We start from the raw sequence: 13,440 nt of genomic DNA, 5'->3' as shown, positions 1-13,440 counted from the left end.
GTAGACAGGCCCCGCCCATTCTAGTTTATCACTTAGTCCTGGTTGTTTTATGATGTTGCCTCCCTCTGTTGCCATCTTCTTCTTCCCCACCCTCTTCCTTTTTTCCGTCCGGTCCAAGAACAAAGAAAAATAAATAAATAAAATAAAACATAATCAATATAAATAAAGTTTAGCATTAAATACAACAGGGGTTTATACTCAATAAATCCCTGCTGTGACAGTAAAATCTGCCCAACACAAGAAGCTCTCAGCCCACATCTGTTGGCTCAGCTGTTGGACAGGACAAGTTAAAAAAAAAAAAAAAAACAAATCCGACCCTCCAAGCGGAGAGATACAAACCCCTCCCTGTGAGGCTAAACCACATCGCACTGAGAAGAGCTTTTCTTCTCGTGGGTGTGCTCTGAACCACAGAAGTTTACATTTAAACGTAAGCAATGACTATTTGTTGTAGCATGACCTTTTTAAAGTTGTAAAAGCGCTGTTGTTATGTATATTCAAGCGCTGAAAGCTCTGTGCTAAAGCTAGCAGACTGGCAATTATTGGTGATGTCATCGACGAAAGTGATGTCTGAAATCTGAGACACTATTTTTTTATAACTGTCCATTTAGAGGGATAAATGAAGGAGAAGAGGGAGAGGAGAAGCATTCAGAATGTGTCTAGGTTCAAAATGTGTGGAAGAGCAGATAATAGTCTTCATCTGAAGTTCCAGAGTTTCTGTGTCACTTGTATGTCATAAGAGTATTCTCACAAATACTTTACAACACACTTACAGTATTTTGGTTTTGCATGTTTATGACACCTCTTAAGGTGGATGCATGAGTCTCAACTGAACAACAAGACACATAGTGTAAATACAAAATGAAGTTCAGGCAGCAGCTGAGTTCTGCAGCTTTAACTAGCACAACTAGTCAGAACCCAGATGAGCAGGATTCTCTCCGTTCATCCACATTTACATTCATGTGGTCTCTGAACAAACAGGATTAGAGTCAAGCCTCCAAACTCGATCTGTCCCGTCATGAACATATTCATAGACTCAGTTTAGATGATGAAAAGTGTTTCCTGTGAAAGTTCACAGATGTTTGTGACCTCCGTTTGTGTGTTTGTTGTGCCCAGCTGTTGTGTTTCGGTAATAATCCAGATAATCTGCCGGTTTTGCTGAACTTCCGTCTTCTTTGCATTTTTCTGGACTTTTTGTTGTTTTTCTCTAAACAAATGAGTGGACTAATAGCTGCTGTGTTTGTTTGTGCAGCCCGGCTGTCATGCGAGTCCGTAAAGACCAGATCTCACACACAGTTGGGATGATGCGGGCAGACGTCCATGTTTTTGCTCAGCCTGAGATTAGAGACGAAGATGAAAACAAGGATTAAGATAATCCTCCTTGAAGATGTGTTGTCTGTCAGCCAAAAGCCTCTTCAGTTCTGACTGTTCACGACTCTTCATGACTCGTCTTTAACTCTAGCTTTAGTTGTTTTACTGTACGTTTAACTTTAAATGTCTAAACTTATTTTCCAAAAGTCTCTCTCTCGGTCTGCAGGATTCCTGGGAGTTCCTAATGAAGGAGAGGCAGAATCATCATCTTTCAGGCTCCGCCCTCCTGTTTAGCCCCGCCCTCCACTGAGTCCAGTTCTGTTGAAGGGTAAAGCTTGTTGAAGGGGCTTTCTGCCTAACTGTTAGCTCACACCTCCTGAGGGGGCTCTGGGAACTCCTTCAGGTGGGTGTCCCATTGGGAGGAGGCCTTGAGGAGGACCTGGGAAGCACAGGAGGACCTGTGTCTCCTGACTGGTCTGGCAGAGGAGGAGTTGGTGGAATGGGGATCTTTGCTCACACTGCTGCCCCAAAACCCAAATCAGGATAAGTGGAAAAAAATCGATTGATAATGAATATTTTCAAGACAATGAAGATGAATTGTGTGAGCTGTAGAGCAGTGATGTGCATCAGTATATGGAGTAAATAAATGGAACAAATTCAGCACAGAAATTAAAAACACCAAATAGTTGACGACTAATCTAATAGTCGATTAGTCGTTACTTTATATTATATGGAGTCAGAGTGTAGTAAAGTTGAAAGTTATAATGGCTTTATGCTAACTTTTTGGAATATTTTGGCCTTTATTAGGGTTTTTCAGACTGTTTTGGAGTCTAACTAATATTTCACATATATGCTAGCTGTTTTGGCTAATTTAGGCTTTTTTTTTTTTTAAGCTAATTTGGCATTCAAAGAATATTTTAGCTGGCTGTCAGCTTCAACATTTTCAGCTATCAGCTTCAGCGTCTTCAGCTATTATGTTCAGTGTTTTCAGCTATCATCACTAGCATCTTCAGTGGCCAAATTCAGCTTACAGCATTCACACTAGCATTATTGTAGGTAATGCTATATATAATCTGGTTAAAAGCTAATGATGGGTAAGATGTGTGCTTAATATCTAGTTTATGCATGACCTGATTAGTCGACTACCCTCGCCTGGACTCTGACTTGCCCCTGTCTTTTGTTCATGTTTATTATTAAACCTCGGTTGCTGATGGATCCAAACGCCTCTGCCTCTTCATCACAAACAGACACACACACAGCTTTTCTCCCTCAGAATCTGCTGGAATAATGTTGATCCTGATAATAGTTAAAAAGTTAAAGATTTTGTGTTTAAGCATCAGGTTAGGGTTGACGCCTCAGGTGTTAAAGGGGTAATGATTCATTTTTAAACAGAACTTCTTTGTCTGCTTTAGTTTTTTAGAAACAGTCAAAATAAGGATCAGCACCAACAAACTAACTAGCAGTCCTGTTGTGTGGTTAAAGGAGCTTAATGTTGTTTTCCTGGATTTTTTTTTTTTTTTTTTTTTTACTTTTTGTCTGTAATCTTCATCTGTTTTTGAAGGTGTCTGCAGATCGCATGTATCCACAGCTGCACTGAAATCCATGATCAAAATCTAAAAGTTTGTTTCTTTCAATAATCTCAACATCACTCATCTCTATGAAAATTTCAGATCATTCGGAGGTGAAAGCTCGTCTTTTTCTGATATCTTTGTTTCCAGATGACATCAGAAGACTCTTACACTATTTTACCCATTGGGTCTGTTGGTTTATTTCTTTTCAGTTTGGATCTTTTTGGTCTGGATGATTGAGGATCAGCAGATCCATGTCAGAGGCAGATTCTGCTGATTCAGCAAACCTCCTGACGTCTGTGGTTCCTGTTTGTCTCAGCCTGCCGAACTAGATTTGTATGCAAACAGTTCTTGTGCAAAAGATTAAAAAAATAAAACGTCAAGCAGATGCATGATGGGACTTTACCCTGCAGATGATGTTGCAACTCACTCAAAAAAAAGAAGAATGGAAAAAAATCTTTTTTCTCTATCTTGTCAGATTTATAAGCATATATAAAAAGGATCAGGGACAATAAAAACACATTGTTTTGTTCTCATTTAAACCACATTTTCATCATCTTAAAGTTCCCCATGTCCATTTTTTTAATAATAAAAAGGTTCCCAGTAGAGTTTTAATTATAATTGTGAAGTTTTTAACCAAAATCCTACAACCTAAATGTCTTTAAAAGCCGTTTTTCCTGTTGATCTGAAGCCTCTGTTTCCAAAATCTCCTCTGAGGGGGCGTGGCTTTTGGAGCTGAGCTGAGCAGCTCTAAATTGAAAAAAATAGGCGGCTGGGCTCAGTGGGCTAGGTGACGGGCTGGCACTCAGGAGCCCTGGGTTCGATTCCCAGGGTTGTCCACTGATCCCCACCCAGATTGGGTCCTTAGACCCTTGACGCTGCTGCCTAACTGGGTCCCTGTGCTCCTCAAGTACAGGGTTGTGTCAGGAAGGGCATCCGGCGTAAAAACTCTGACAAATCACTGATGCGAAACAGTGGGTGATGTTACACTGTGGTGACCCCGAAAGGGATAAGCCGAAAGTGAACTACAGTAACCAACAAGCTCCGTAATTGTTTCTGCTATAACTATGTTTTTATCTTTTTTGAGAAGATTTGTTTCTTGTTGGTCTCAGATAAATCGCTCTCACACACTCGTTATGATGATGAATCCAAGTGAATGTTTTTGACCCCCCGGTCTCTGTTGGGTAACATCAGTCTGAGTCTATAAATATTGCAGTGAATGGAATAAGGAAGTGTGAGAGATGACTCGTTTCTGTGACTCGTCTCTGTCTGTCTGTCTGTCTGCAGGACGACAACATGCTGCTGCTTCTTCTCGCTGTCTGGGCCGGCCTCCTCTCAGGTGAGTCTGAACCTGGATCACACCGCGGGGGTCCTTCACACCCTCAGAGGGGAAGGGGGCAGTAAGTTGAAGACAATTTGAAAAAATAGATTTTGAAGAGGGTGTATTACTGAAAAAATTAATTTTAGGATCCATTTACATAATGTTCATTTATAGCTCATGCTTTATATACAGTAAATAGATACATTTTTCCCATAGTTTTAGTTTTTAAGGTAACTACCAGTTGAAATATGATAAAACCCAGAGAACCCCAGTAATATGATTTATTTTAAAGTTCATTTAATTTGTTACATTTTTTTAGGTCCTACTTATTATTTATGGGAAAAGTGGAAACACTCCTTAACATTAGGAGCATCAGAAAATAAAGTTGAAACAACCAATGATTTTGCGATCCTTAGATCGTAGCTCAAATTGTGCTTAAAGACGCTTCGCTTCAGCTTTTGGTGGAACTGTGACTTCAGAGTGAACGGTTCAATGGGCTTTGTCACTGTGGATTCTTGTGGTCTCTAAAGGTGATTTTATAAAACGACGTCATTTTTGTGAAATATCATACTTTTTAGTCCCCCTCCGATAAAAATCCTGTGTTTTAGAGTTTGTAACATATCTGTGGATTTTTTTTTCTTATGAAATAAAACAAATGTAATAAAAAATCATTTCATTTTTGCATTTCCGAGTATTTCTCCTTTTAAATCAATCAAACTGTCTTCTTTCCATCAACAGCTCTGCTGCACATGCACTAAACCCTCATCTGTTCCTAGTGTCTAGTTCAGGTTCTGGAGAAGAGAAGATGGTATCTTCACATTGACTGCAGTCAAATGAGCCGCCGTTCACATTTCTGTGGTCAAATCAGCATCACTGGATTTTTGGTGTGAGTTTCATCCAATACTTACGGTAGCAGGACTGAGAACGCTGGAAAATCTCCACCAGACTCCACGGAGCTTCTTGATGTGACCACGGAAATGTGAACGGCGGCTCATTTGACCGCAGTTGGAAAGGATTGTAAATCAATGAAAGAGCATTTTGATGTTAGCTTTGATTATTTTATCAAGAACTCTGAGAAACCAATGATTGAATGTATTGATCACAGTCAATAAACATTGGAGAATTAGCTAAAAGAGTCTTTGGTGAACTGGAAGGAGAAAGAATCAGGATTTTGGAGGAAGTTCTGTCCATGAAGATCTTCACTTCCTCGTCCAGCTGACATCTGGATCAGAACCATACGGCTGGACATTACCCAGATTGATGGATGTTTTTATGTAGCAGCGGTGAAGATTTACGCTAGTGAGACTCAGAGCTATTATAATCAGACAGGGGGGATCAGGGGCGGAGCTCCAAAAGCCACGCCCCCTCAGAGGAGATTTTGGAAACAGAGGGATAAGATCAACATGAAAAATGGCTTTTTAAGACATTTAGGTTGTGGGATTTTGGTTAAAACTTCATAATCATAAATAAAACACTAATAGGAAAGTTTTTTTTTACTAAATAATTGTCACAAGGGGACTTGAAGATGAGACGTTTTCAGCATCGATCTCTGAGAAAAGCGGAATGTAAAACAGCAACATGAACTGGGGCGAAAACATATTTTGAAAATAAGATTTCAGGAAAAAAAAGAAACAAGAAATGCAGTTTTAATTCTTTTTATAAATGTCTTCCATCATGAGAAAAATACCAAAGGAACATTCCAAAAAAATCCCAAAACATAATTTTCATCTGTATACTGTTTTGTACTGTCTTTCATTAATAATAATAGTAAAAAAATAAAAAATAAAAAAAAGAAAGACCCATTTATGAACGGATGAGCTTCTGTTCTCCCGCCATCAACACTGTGGTCTGAGTTTGACAACAGCGCCCCCCTGTGGACACCAGAGGAACTGCAGCTCACAGTCCTCACCAGGCGTCCGCGTGCGTGTGTTGCAGCAGCAGCAGCCCGCGTGTCAGCGATGGCCACTGAGACGGTCGTGGGCGTGGCCGGGAGAGACGTAACTCTGCCCTGCCGCTGTGGGGCGGCGGAGCAAGGCGACGTGGAGGTGTGTTGGGGGAGGGGCGAGCCTTCACTCTTCACCTGCCACAACGCCGTGATCAGCGGGACTGGAAACCACGTGACTTACAGACGTTCAAACAGGTACCACTGATCTCATGGCTGGAGTAATCTGATTACTTCCTTAATCAATTCTGGCCTTTGAAATATTTACCAACAATCAGATAATCCATCGTGTCTGTGTCCATCTGTCCTTCCATCAATCCTACCATCCATCCATCATCAATCATCCATCCATCTATTCTCTATTTGTCCATTTTTCCTTCCCTCCTTCTGTTCATTAAACTAGCCATCCACCTGGCTATCCATCCATCCATCCATCATTCATCCATCTATCCATCCATTTTCTCTCTGTCCATCTGTCCCTCCGTCCTACGTTCATTAAACCATCCATCTGGCCATCCATCTGTCTTTCAATCCACCCATCCATCCGTCTGTCCATCCATCCATCCATACATTATCTATTCACCATCTATCCATCATCCATCCATCCATTCCACTATAAAATGGTAAATGGCATATACTTGTATAGCGCTTTCTACCCTCCTTCGAGGGCCCAAAGCGCTTCACAGTCACAGACCCATTCACCCATTCACACGCACATTCACACACTGGTGGTGGCTCCACTGCTGAACACTGGCGCCAACCTCCCACCAGAGGCAATTCGGGGTTCAGTGTCTTGCCCAAGGACACTTCGACACATGGGCGGGCAAGGCGGGAGTCGAACCCGCTCACTTTTGATCAGGAGTCGACCGCCCTACCGCTGCACCACGGTCGCCCCTATCATTCATCTATCCATCTATCCATCCATCCATTTTCTCTCTGTCCATCTGTCCTTCCGTCCTACGTTCATTAAACCATCCATCTGTCTATCCATCCATCCATCCATCCATCATCCTTTGTCCATTCATCCATCTGTTCTTCCTTCCTTCCTTCCTTCCTTCCTTCCTTCCTTCCTTCTGTTCATCCCCCCTCCTCTTCACTGTGTTAGGCTACACCCACATTCACACCTAAGGACAGTTTAGAATAACCAATCAGCTTATTCAGAATGTTTTGGAACTGTTTGAGGAAACTGGAGTTCCCTTAAGAAAATCTACAGATGCAGGAGGAAAACATACAAAGTCCACACAGAAAGGACCAAGCTGGGATTCAAACCAGCACCTTCACTCTGGAGCATTACATGGATATTATAACATTAATATATTGTACTTGTTTAGATATAAAGGTAATAATGGCTGTAAAGCTGGGCTTCTTTAAGGTAATATCTGCTGGTTTTTCTACTGTTTTTCTTTAGGGTTTTATTTCTCGACTTAAGATTTTGAAGAATAAAAAATAGAATTCTAGCCCTTTGTTTAAGTCCATTTTTCTAACCTTATCTAGTATTTTTACTTGTTCTTAAACTCCTCTTCAGATCCAAATCTTCAAATCTTTCCACAGGAACATGGAGCCTTCTCCTTACATCTGACCAGCCCACATAGTGTCTGTTTTTAAAAGCAACATCCCTCCTCTGCAGGTTCTCCATGTCGTCCTCCTCCTCTCTGTCCATTTCCTCCTCCCGACCAGCAGACACTGGTTTCTATCACTGCAGAGTTCAGCTTCCAGGCCTCTTCAATGACCAGCTGTCCATCGTGCACCTCCTCATCGTCAGACGTATGTTTGGTTTCCATGTTTTTGCAGATCACTTCATGAAATGTTCTGCAGTTTTCAACAAACTGACAGGATGAATGTGGTGTTTCTGTTTTTTGAAAGTCTGCTCCTCCTGCAGCTCCCGCTTCGATTTCTCAGCCCACAACCCATGAAAATGAGAGGAACTCAGAATCAGCGCTCACCGCGATGAGTGAGTACTGTCCCAACTGATAACGTCTATGGACTTCAATGGAAATATGCATAAGAAACTGCTGCAGGAGAGGAAATGAGATCACGCAGTCATTTAATTGAAACATTAAAGACTTAAAGGCAGATACAATTTTGACAGTTAATAGTGTAAGAACCTTTGAACACACCATGTCTAAGAAAGTAATGATAGCTGCCCTCTTACACACAACTATCTTTAGAAAAGAATCAAACTTTTATGATGAAAACAGTTAACTGTGTCAGTCCAAAAGATTCTGGTTCTGGTGAAACTCCAGAGACGCTTCAGGGACTTTACTCTCTGAGGGAAATCTCTGTTCTGTCTCCAGAATGACTTTACAGAGTCACAGTTATGTGTCTTTTGAAAGCAAACATTTCTTATTTCGTTGTTTGAAGACGTTTAGAACCATTTTCCCTTACGCATGTATTTGACCAAGGAGGTGATCTTATCAATCAGCATGGTATTTAGAACAGCTGAGAGTAAAACCTTCAGTCTATGGGAATGTTCCTAGGTCCACATATTAGTAAGAGTGATGGTTTCAGGATCAGAGGATATCAGCCTGTGGGAGGTTTTACTCTGGGACGGACCACTGGGATCCGTTTGGTTGAGGTGTTGCTTCTTCTGGTTTGTTTTTTTAATTTCCCACATGAGACCCAAAGACTGAAGCAGACCAAACCCCCTGTAGAGATCAACAACTTCACGCCTGGATCACACTGGACGCGGAAACGGCGCTAAGCAGTATCCGCTCTCTCCCTTAAATTACAGACGTGCATTTTTCTGTGACGGTTGACAGGCGCTCCTGCTAGAGTATTTTTTTGTTTGTTTTTGCCAACATGGGTAAATTAATAATCTAAAAATATTGCCCCATGTTTCTGCTAAGAAGAACTGCTCTCTGCCTCTTTTATTGTCGTTATTTTACACCACAGGTGTCAAACTCCAGGCCTCGAGGGCCGGTGTCTGACATGTTTTCCATCCGACCTGCCATTGAAGCTCCTTATTGGCCAAACACACCTGATCCGGGTGATCGGCAGCAGATAAGGCAGGATTTCTGGAAAACCAGCAGGACGTCGGTCCTTAAGGCCTGGAACTTGACGCCCCTGTTTTACACCCAAACCCAGCCACGCCCCCCAATCCAGAGTCACCCCACTGCGTTGATCTGCGTGTTTCTGTCTGTGTGTTTTTGTATGTGTGTTGTGATTTTGTGTTTATTTTCGTCTCTACAGTCTGTTTAGATACAAAAATATGATCGCATTTGTCAATCGTGCTGTTTTATTGTGAAAAATTGGTTTTATTTTGAAAATAAACCAGATTTTCTCATGTATCTTGATGTAATTTCCTGCCAGAATTCATACAGATTACTCATGCACAAAATAGACCAGACGCCGAAATGATCCGCTGCACGGCACGAGCCTTCTGCGGAGGACCGCGGCGCTCCACGCCTGGTGGGAACCACACCATTGGTTAACAAAGGCGCCCAATGGAAGCGGCCTCTTTTCCACTCGGTCTAGTGTGAACCAGGCGTTAGGTCTCCTCCTCTCTTTGGTCCTTGGAAGGTCCGTCTCATTCACACTAAAGCGCATCAGAGTTCATCTGCAAGTAAACAAAGATCTACGTTTATTCCTCGGTTCCGTTCAATTAACAGATCAATCTGGTTGGATCACAGCAACAGAAATTCATTCATCAATTAAGTCGATCAATTTTTACATCTCTAAGATTTTTGCAAACCACTCAAATGACTTTTTACGTCAACCTCTTTTTTCTCAAAGAGAAAGTCTTTGTTCTTTCTAATATGTTTTAGATGACTTGATGGTAACAACTGGAGGTGATGTCACAGACAGCAACAACCCACAGCTGCTGGTCGCTAGAGTTCAGGTATGACCTGACATCAGTGTCTGCTAAAGTTCAACGTTTGTTTTTTGGAATGGGGAGGGTGATTATTTTTTATTTGTTTGTTGACAGTCTCAAGTTCAGCAGCATGAAATCTCTCTGCAGTTTTTCATTGGAGTCACTCTGCGATTCTCCTCCGTCATCTTCATCCCTCTTTTGGTCTCAGCTTTGTTTTACCGTCAGTAAACACAAACATTTAGCCCTTTTTTTGAAGTTATATGTTTTTTTTTCTTTTCTTAAATAAATAGCAGTGTCAGAACCACAGGCTGCACATGTGTGTTTTTTGCAGGAGTTTGGAGATCTAACCCGAGGTTTCAGACAGACACGAGACCAGACGAGTCAGAAGACGAGGATGATGATTCCGTGTGAAGAGGAGACAATCACTGCTTGTGTTTTATCTGATGTATAAATGCTTTAACAGCATATATTTAAGTCTGTTATATTAACATTTTTTTCTTGTAGCTCTGATCCACATAGACAAAAAAAATCACAAATTTGTTGCAAAACACAAATCTGTCTCTCCTCTGATTTTTAATACTCAGCTTAGTGCATTTTCTCCAACTACATAAATAAAGTTGCACCACAAGGCTCCTCATTGGGACTTCTGCTTCTTTGGATTCCACTGATATTTTCTTTCCAAAATGTTTTCTGAATATTGCAGGTTTGTTTTATGTATCCTGATTTTAAAATGCTGCAGGTCTCTGTGTAGTTTTTGAAATACTAGTACTGAAACTTTGCGTTTTTGACCGAAAATACATTATAAGTAGTCAACTTTTGAAATTGAAAAAAGTCACTTTGATGCATAATTCCAGTCCTTGAAAACTATCTTCTTGTTCTACAAGTCACCCACTATCACCTCACACAGACTTGTGTATTTTTACCGTATAGTTTTCTAGATAATAGTACTTAAACTATTTCAAAAACTATACAGTAAAAATACACAAGTCTGTGGGAGACGATAACCTGTCAAACAAGGATACAGTATTCAAGGGTTGGAATTGTGCACTAAAGTGACTGTACTTTCAAAACACACATTCAAAATTGACTATTTCTATAGTATATTTGGTCAAATGCTAGTGTTTGGAAAATTCAAAATACACAAGTCTGTGTGAGGTGATAGTGGTGACCTGTGCAACAAGGATATAGCATTCAAGGCCTGGAATTATGCAAAAGTCACTAAACAGAATCCAAAGTTGGCTACTTATAAAGCATTGTTAGTAAAAGAAAAAAGAAAAGTCCAAGTACAATTATTTAGAAAACTATACAGTATAAAAACATAAGTCTGCGTGAGGTGACAGTGGGTGGTCTATAGAACAAAGATATAGTATTCAAGGTCTGGAATTATGCAGCAAAGTTACTTTTTATAACTTCATAGTAGACAACTTAAAAGTTGTCTTTATGACATAATTAATTAAATAATTCCTAAATAGTACAAACATGCAATACATTTTTCTTTTCTTTTAATATTTGGAACAGAACAGATGTTTAATGTGCACAGAGAGTTCTCCCTTTGAGTTTTATGCTCTGCCGTAAGTTGTGTAAAATGGGCGCGCACCATTTTTTAGCGCCGCTGGCTTCACCTCGGCTCACTTGACCTCACGGCTTCCACAGTGTTTCTATGTCTCTGAGTTTGATTGCTCAATGTCTGGCATTAACCCAAAATCCTATAAAAAAAAACAAAATAATAGTAGTGGACTTTTTTCTTTATTTTTGTGTCGATTAAAATAATAAAAACATCACAAAGTTAAGGAGGCCGGTTGCCTCCACGTCCCGCAGCGGCTCTCTGCCTGCCGGCATATCGAGCAAGCTCCGGTGGCTCCTGGGAGGCTGCCTGCAGCCAGAGAGCCGCCGCCAGGGAGAGAGGCTGCCGATCTGTCCAAGATGGATCCCCCCTTCACCCAACAGTAGCCGGGCGAGCTCTGGGAACCCCGCGGCCCCAGTGGGTTAAGGAAAGAGATGGAAGTTCTGGACAAAAACGCTCTCTTTGGATTAGTGTTTTACTCGCTGATCGAGTCTCTGAAAACCTCACGTTACTGTGACCTGCCAAAATTTAGATATTTTATCTCTGGCCGCGCCACCCAATTTGTGCAGTGCTGCTCAAATCTCGCTACTGCCAAACCGCCGCGCCACCCCCGTACCTCAAATCGCACTGCATGACTTCAGATCGTCTCAATACGCGTCTGTGTCATTGATTTAACATTAAAACTGTGCGCCTCTAATCGCATTCAGTGTGAACGAACCTTGACACACACAAACACTCACACTTCATCGTTTCCTTTACATGATTGCATTAAACCAATTAACTTTCCTTGACTATAGATTCAGGGCCCAATGTTTAAATGATTTTAAGTATTTGTTTGTTTATTTCTACATAATTTGAGGTTCCAGATCAAAAAACAGGATTTTATTGCACCTGCACAGGTTCCCCAAAATGCCCTTAAGGTGGTTCAGTTTGGTTCAATGATTTCCGTTCAGTTCAAATTGAAGACTTCATGCTTCTATCCAGAAGACCGTCATTGCTCCTCCATAGTCTGGGTAAGACACTGAAGGTCATAGCTAAGGAGGCTGCTGATCACAGAGCGGCGAGTCCAAGCAGAACATAGTCTAATGAAAGGACGGAATGTGTCAGGAGAAGATGAACGAGGAGAAGAAACGACTGTAGGCTTCAGCGAATCATCAAGAGATTCAAGACATCCAGAAAGAGTGGAATGATGTTGAGGAACAGCTTCAAGAACCATCACATTCTGACGCCTTTGGAGTCGGGCTACAACTGTCGGGTTCTTCTGAGCCTTGACAAAAGGATGAGAATGTCTCAACTGGGGCAAGGAGGAGAAGGACAGGACAGTTGGTTAGTGGTCCAGGTCCTGATTACTTTCTGATGAAAGTAAAGTCTGTCTTTCAGTTGGGAATAAAAGTCCAAGAGTTTGGATGAAGACTGCTGAGGAGCAGAACCCAACCTATTGGAGGTCCAGATGATTTGGGGTTGAATGTCCAGCGCTGGTATTGGTAAAATCTGCTTTCTTCAATCCAAAAACACTGCAACAGTCTGACAGAATGTTCTAGAAGACTTCACGATTCCTTCTGCTGAGGATGTGGATGAAGATGTGGATTTCATCTTCCAGCAGGACCAGAACCCTGACTGACTATTGAAGTATTGATGATGGAATCAATTTTAAAATTAATTACTTTATTGTGATTTGTTTAATGTGTTTAGAATCTCTGTCTTTATCATTTAACAAAACCTGAGAAGTAAACGGTGATTTCTCCAAAGTGTATTATCTTCTAAAATCCTGTTTTGGGCTTTTACCAGCTGGAACGCCAATTTATGTAAAAATAAGCAAATACTTGAAATCAATTGAACAGTGAGTCTATATTCTGTGAAAAATTTAAATGAAATTCAATCTCAATGTCTCACTCTAACTTGATGCTCTTCTTTTGGCCTCACTGG

At 41.1% G+C, this 13,440-nt stretch overlaps 1 protein-coding gene across 2 annotated transcripts; it reads left to right on the top strand.

Moving 5' to 3' along the window:
* Nucleotides 1-3,887: 3,887 nt before the first annotated feature.
* LOC112138061 (hepatitis A virus cellular receptor 1 homolog) lies at nt 3,888-10,587 on the top strand. Of its 2 annotated transcripts, none has more exons than XM_024260629.2 (7): nt 3,888-4,215; nt 6,136-6,337; nt 7,767-7,903; nt 8,019-8,090; nt 9,904-9,977; nt 10,065-10,170; nt 10,282-10,587. In XM_024260629.2, exons 1-7 carry the CDS (start codon nt 4,173-4,175, stop codon nt 10,359-10,361), a joined length of 714 nt encoding a protein of 237 aa, XP_024116397.1. In that variant the 5' UTR covers nt 3,888-4,172; the 3' UTR covers nt 10,362-10,587. The 2 variants fall into 2 exon arrangements, with proteins under 2 accessions (XP_024116397.1, XP_024116396.1); XM_024260628.2 differs by having other exon boundaries at nt 4,071-4,215; nt 6,133-6,337.
* Nucleotides 10,588-13,440: the final 2,853 nt, after the last annotated feature.

This window comes from Oryzias melastigma, linkage group LG14 (assembly GCF_002922805.2).
Source record: "Oryzias melastigma strain HK-1 linkage group LG14, ASM292280v2, whole genome shotgun sequence".
NCBI lineage: Eukaryota > Metazoa > Chordata > Actinopteri > Beloniformes > Adrianichthyidae > Oryzias > Oryzias melastigma.
This window is presented reverse-complemented; position numbering and strand designations above follow the sequence as displayed.